The 6,568-nt window shown below is 37.5% G+C and overlaps 1 protein-coding gene across 1 annotated transcript; it reads left to right on the top strand.

The window, feature by feature from the left end:
- Window positions 1-3,700: 3,700 nt before the first annotated feature.
- Window positions 3,701-5,443, top strand: LOC140174892 (uncharacterized). The gene is made up of 2 exons (XM_072201638.1): window positions 3,701-3,752; window positions 5,058-5,443. The coding sequence occupies exons 1-2, from the start codon at window positions 3,701-3,703 to the stop codon at window positions 5,441-5,443; spliced, it is 438 nt and encodes a 145-aa protein (XP_072057739.1).
- The last annotated feature ends 1,125 nt before the right edge of the window (window positions 5,444-6,568 follow it).

Raw genomic sequence — 6,568 nt, 5'->3', positions numbered from 1 at the left:
AAGGCAAAACTTCTGGTTATAATCTATCAAGTTTAGAAAATTTACTGAAGTTCTACTCTCTTGGTGCGCGAAATTAGAACTCGCACAACTTAACCGGCAAGTGCACCAGGTCATCCAAGTAATACCTCAGGTGAGTGAGGGTCGATCCCATGAGGATTGTCAGACTGAGCAAGCAATAGTTATCCTGTTGGACTTAGTCAGGTAAATAGTAAAAGATGGTTGCTGGTGTAAAATCCATAAGTAATGAAAAGCAAGTAAATAAAGCCAATAAATAGGTTTGGTGTAAAACAATGATGAGAAAACAGTTAAGGCCTCAGAGATAATTACTTTTTTGGATTAAAACGTCTTACCAACTATTTTAACAATGAGTGAATCATTCCATGGCAAATCATAAGTTATCAAACCCTAATCTCTTAGCGATTTAATCTCCTCTAATCCTCACCAAAAGCCACTCTCGTGGTCATTCAATTCAAATCAGAGGGTGAAGTTCAGAAAACTAGTTTAGCACGACAAAAACCTCAATTACCCAAAGCTAACAGGATTTTATGTCACATATCCCAGTTAGTTCATGTAATTAGTAGTTTAGGAGGAGTGTTTTCAAGTTGTAGCTCAAGCAAGATAGCTTTCTCGAGAATCACAAGAGCTCATGTAGAATAAGGGTCATACTCTCGTTCCACCCAAATTCATAACATTAAGAACGAAAACAACACCTTAGAATTGAATCAAACATTAATTAAAATAGAAGAATAATAATCTTAATCCATAGAAATAAACAGAGATCCTAACCTTAACCAGGAGGTTTAGTTATTCATGACTTACAAAGAAAACAGAGTTTTAAAAAGTTGCAGAAGGAAGAAGATCCTAAACCTAATTAATCTTCTCCTTTAAATACTAACCTAATAATAAATGCTAACCAAAAAGATATTATTTTAAAATAAATATTACAAAGATAAAATAAGATAAACTTAATAAGTTCTAAATCCACTTCGGAGGCCCAATAGAATGTGAAACGAACTACTTGCTGGCGTTCACCGCCAGGATTGGGTGTTGAACGCCAGAGAGGGAAGCACGCCTCTGACTTTCTGGCCCCTGCTGGCGTTGAACGCCAGGTTGGCATTCAGCGCCCAAGGGGGATGATGCCAGCATTTTTTTTCTTGCTCCAAGCTTCTCCAAACTGCTCCGAATTTTACCTAAAACCATAAAAACACGAGAATAACTCAAAGTATCATCCAAAGGTGATTTTTGCACTAAAATCAAGTAAAAGTAATTAAAATCTAACTAAAAACAGTAAAAAAAAATAACTAGAAAAAGGGTATAAGATACTCACGGATCACAACACCAAACTTAAATTGTTACTTGTCCTCAAGCAACCAAAAACAATATAAGACCAAGGAAGAGCAAATACACAAGATTCAAGTTATCACTTAAGCTTAGGTCTAATTACTGAATGGAGCTATTGACACTCTATTTCTGAATAGCTTTGACATCTCACTATCCTTTGAAGCTCAGAAATATGGGTGTCCTTCAGAACTAGAACTCGGATGATATTATTAATTCTCTTCTTTAGGCTCTTGTTGATTCTTGAACACATCTTTTCTTTTCTTTGGTGCTTTTCACCTTTGAGTCTAGCTGTGTCTCTAAGTGTTTTGTCCTCAAGCTTAACTTGATACATAAACACCACAAGCACTTAACTGGGGAACTCTTTGAGTTCGACTTTTACTTTGCTTTTTCTCCGAGAAAGTGGTGCTCAGAGCCTTAGGCATACTCTATAACAGCATTGGGTCACGACTTTAAGTGTTCAATCTCAAGGTTTACTTGACACTTTCACACCACAAGCAAATGGTTTAGAAAAACCACTCTTTTGAGCTTTTGGATCAATTTTGACCCTCCTAATCGTTGATACTCAAAGCCTTGGACCTTTTTCTTTCGATTTTTCTTTTCTTTTCAATTCTTTTTGCTATTCCTTTTGCTTCAAGAATTAATCTTTTTCTTATTTCAGAGAATCAATAATATTTCTCTAAATTTCTATTCCTCAAGAACCAATATACTCAACTCTAATATCAAATATGCATAGTTGATTCATACATTCAGGAAATAGAGATAAGGCCACCACATCAAAGTAATCAAAATAACTCATAATATAACTCAAGATCTTATGTATTTTACTACTTCTTTTTCAATAGATTTTTCTTTTTAAGCTCGATGAGGGATACATAAGACATCTTGAAAAACGAAAAATAAACTACTACTAGAAAGAAAAGAAATCCTAAGAGTGATCATGCAACTAGAATAGAAAATAGATAACGAATTGAAATACTAGAAAAATAGATATAAAATAAAGATAGGAAGAATGAAACTAGACCACCTCAGTGATGGCGGCTAGTACTCCCACCGGGGAATCCTCTGGAGCGTGTAAGCTCCTCAGTGTCATGCCCCTGCATCCTCTGCTCCTCCATCATCCTTCTTTGATCTTCTATCATCAGATGGAGGAGGGCAGACTGGTCCTGATGCTCCAGCCTCAGCTGATCGACTGATGATGTCAGCTCCCCTAAAGATGAGGTCAATTGATCCTAACAATCATAGGGAGGGAAGTACATCCCTTGAGGCATCTCCGGAATATCCTGTAGAGATGGTGGAACTGGCTCTTGCTGAGGTCCTTGCACGGGCTCCCTAACGTGCTCCATACCCTTCTTTATGATCGGTCTCTCCTTATCAATCAGGGTATCTCCCTTTATGTGAGCTCCAGCTGCTGCACATAAGTGGTGAATAAGATGAGGGAATGCCAGCCTTGCTTGAGTGGAGGGCTTGTCTGCTATTCTATACAACTTCTGAAGGATCACCTCACCTCATTGCCGAGCATAATGCAGTGAATCATCACGGCTCGCTCGACTGTAACCTCAGAGCGGTTACTCGTAGGGATGATAGAGCGTTGGATAAACTCCAACTATCATCTTGCTACTGGCCTAAGGTCAAGCTTACCCAATTAATAAGGCCGGCCTTGAGCATCCCTCCTCCACTGAGCTCCGTGCACACAGATATCAGCAAGAACTTGATCCAACTTTTGGTCAGTGTTGACCCTTCGAGTGTATGAATGACGGTCATTTTGTGGCTCTAACAGCTGTAACACCACCCTCACACTCTCAGGGCTAAAATCCATAATGTGCCCTCTGACCATGGTGCGCCAATTTTCGGCTCTGGGTTCACGCTTGTATCATTCTTCTTTGTGACCCAGGCATTGGCATAAAATTCCTGCACCATCAATACTCTAACTTCGGCCATGGGGTTGGCCAAAATTTTCCAACCCCGTCTCAGAATCTGACATAGGATCTCTGGGTACTCATCCTCCTTTAGCTTAAAGGAGACCTCGGGAATCACCTTCTTTTTCCTCACCACATCATAAAAATGGTCTTGATGGCCCTTGATGAAGAATCTTGTGAAATTTCACAGCTCAGAAGTGGGGGCTTTCCCTTTTCTTTTCCTTGAGGACTCTTCGGTCTTTGGTGCAATGGATGTAAAAAAAGGAGTAAAAAACAAAGCATCCAACACCAAAATTAAAAATTTTGCTTGTCCCCGAACAAAGAGAAATATAAGAAAAAATAAAGAAAATAGAAGAAAGAGATAGGGAGGATGGGATATAGGCTTCGGCCTTTGGGTGGGGAAAGAGGAAAAATAAAGAAAAGGAATGTGTATAGTGAAGAGTATGGAAGAAGGAAAGAGTAGTGAAGGTGTGGTGAAAGTGGATGAAGTGAGGGGTATTTATAGAATGGGGGTGGGGTGGGTTCAGTCATGGGGAGGAAAAACTAGGGGGATTGATTTTGAATGTGGTTGTTGGATAGAGAGATAGATGGGATTGATGAGAGGTGATTGGGTGGAGTGAAAGGTGGGTGATGGGATGGATGAATGTGGATGGAAAAGTAGGTGAAAGGGGAGAGAGATTAGATATGTGGTTGTCAGGCACGTGGATCTTGGCTAAGTGAGTAACGAAGATAGTGGGTGATTGTCACGGGTCACCCCTTCATTCCGACTTAACTGAATTAAGTACGAGAGTATATCTTGGAGAAGAAGTAAGCATGAATTGAAAGAAAAACAATTGTACTTACATTAATTCATGAAGAACAGCAGAGCTCCGTACCTTAATCTATGAGGTGTAGAAACTCCACCGTTGGAAAATACATAAAAGAAGAAGGTCTAGGCATGGCCGAATGGCCAGCTCCCCCAAATATGAAAATCACATAAAAGTTATCAAAAGTTGATCCAAAGATGAAATACAATAGTAAAACGTGCTATTTATACTAGACTAGTTACTAGGGATTACAGAAAATAAGTAACTAAGTGCAAATAGTGCAGAAATCCACTTTCGGGGCCCACTTGGTGTGTGCTTGGGCCGAGCATTGAGCTTTACACGTGCATAGGCCTTTTCTGGAGTTAAACACCAGCTTAGATGCCAGTTTGGGCGTTTAACTCCCGTTCTGGTACCAGTTCCGGCGTTTTACGCCAAAAAAGGGGTCTCTAGTGGGCGTTTTAACGCCAGTTTGAGCCATCAAATCTCAGGCAAAGTATAAACTATTATACATTGCTAGAAAGCCCAAGATGTTAGCTTTCCAGCCCAATTGAGAACGCACCAATTAGACTTCTATAACTTCAGAAAAACGTATTTGAGTGCAGGGAGGTCAGAATCCAACAACATTTGCAGTCCTTTCTCAGTCTCTGAATCAGATTTTTGCTCAGGTCCCTCAACTTCAGCCAGAAAATACTTGAAATTATAGAAAAACACACAAACTCATAGTAAAATCTAGCAATGTGATTTTTGGATAAAAACTAATAAAAATATAATCAAAAGTAACTAAAATATACTAAAAACTATGTAAAAATAATACCAAAAAGCGTATAAATTATCCGCTCATCAGTCATCTAGCTTAAACACATTATCTAATTGCAGTTTGACATGCGAAACAGGCAGATATTAACCTAATAATATATTTTAGATATATTTATTGTTGCCTTCCTTAAAAAAGTATCCGTATAAGATTTTTTTTAATATTTTTTAATGAATTTAGTTGCGTGGGATGCTGGGGATCCAATTCATGTATGTCGATATTGCAAAGCTATGATGTGGGATGGTGAAAGGCTATCTAAGAGCAAAGGAAGTAATATCCCTATATTCCGCACATATTGCACGAGTGGGAAGGTTGAGCTTCCCTTTCTTAGGGAGGCACCCCATATTCTACAAGATTTGCATTTTGACGATGATGAACATGGTAGATACTTTCACAAGAACATATGTTCTTTTAACTCCATGTTTTGCTTCACATCTATGGCTAGTAAAATTAATCACAATATAAACAATGGATCTGCACCTCCTACATTCTCTCTTGGTGGTCAAAATTACCATTCAGTTGGAAGTTTGCTTCTGTCGCCAAATGATATTCCGAAGTTTGCATAGTTATACATATACGACACTGAAAATGAGATTCAAAACCGCATATCTGCCATCAGGTACATAAATTTTTTTTCAAAAGATACTATGTTATTTACTATAGAATAGTTTTCTAATAGTTTATTGAAAATATTATATTTTTTAAAGTTTGACTAGCAATAAATTGTTTTGTCTAAACAGATCTTCCAATTCGAATAATGTTATTGAGCTAACAATTGTTAGTGAGTTAAAACAAATAAATGATGGATCTTCATAATCCTCTTGCAAAGTCATTTCGATATGCACGTCATCGCTTCAAAGAAGATTAAAAAACTAATATTTATTATTGGTGATATTGATGAGTCAAGTTTGCAGAGAGACATCATTCTTGAGACTACCTCTAACAGGCTAAAAAGGATAGATGTCCTTCACCCATCTTACATGTCTCTACAATATCCTTTGATTTTTCTCTATGGGGAAGATGGCTTTAGGCCAGGTATTGAGAACTCTTTCACGCTTGATATTTCTTGTACTAAGAAGAGAAAGACTATAAGCAAAAGAGAATTCTTTTCATACAGAATATAAATATGTTTGGAAGGATCATTTATACTATTACATTCAAGAAGGTTATTCCAGCCGTTCTTAGTTGATTCATATACTATGATTGAGTTTGAGCGTCTTAGATATTTATGCAACAACCAACCTAAGCACAGGGTGGACAATTACAACTCATTGCACGAATCTTTAGTTAGGGGAAAAGCTGATGCGATTTCTTCTAGTCAAAGAATAATTCTTTCAAGCAGTTTCACCGGTGGTCCTAGATACATGTTCAACAATTGTAAAGATGCATTTGCCATTTGCAAGTATTTTGGATACCCAGTTATTTTATCACAATTACTTGCAATCCTGAATGAGACGAGATCAAACGTCTTTTACATGGCATTAGCCTTAAGGCCAACGATCATCCTAATATTGCCTCAAGAATCTTTAGTATTAAGTTAGATGAGTTGATATCTGATTTCAAGAATCGAGGTTCTTTGGCAATATTTCTGCATGTAAGTTATATATATATATATATATATATATATATATATATATTATTCTTATACTTTTTTGTTCATATTCTAATGTCAATTATTTATACAGATGTGT

This window comes from Arachis hypogaea, chromosome 8, assembly GCF_003086295.3.
Source record: "Arachis hypogaea cultivar Tifrunner chromosome 8, arahy.Tifrunner.gnm2.J5K5, whole genome shotgun sequence".
Taxonomy (NCBI): domain Eukaryota; kingdom Viridiplantae; phylum Streptophyta; class Magnoliopsida; order Fabales; family Fabaceae; genus Arachis; species Arachis hypogaea.
This window is presented reverse-complemented; position numbering and strand designations above follow the sequence as displayed.

Excerpts from the sequence above, each read along its gene's own strand:
- LOC140174892 (XM_072201638.1), top strand. The coding sequence starts at position 3,701 with ATGGAAGAAGGAAAGAGTAGTGAAGGTGTGGTGAAAGTGGATGAAGTG. Across the intron at positions 3,753-5,057 it reads GAAAGTGGATGAAGTGAGGG|TTGCGTGGGATGCTGGGGAT; the intron begins GTATTTATAGAA and ends TAATGAATTTAG.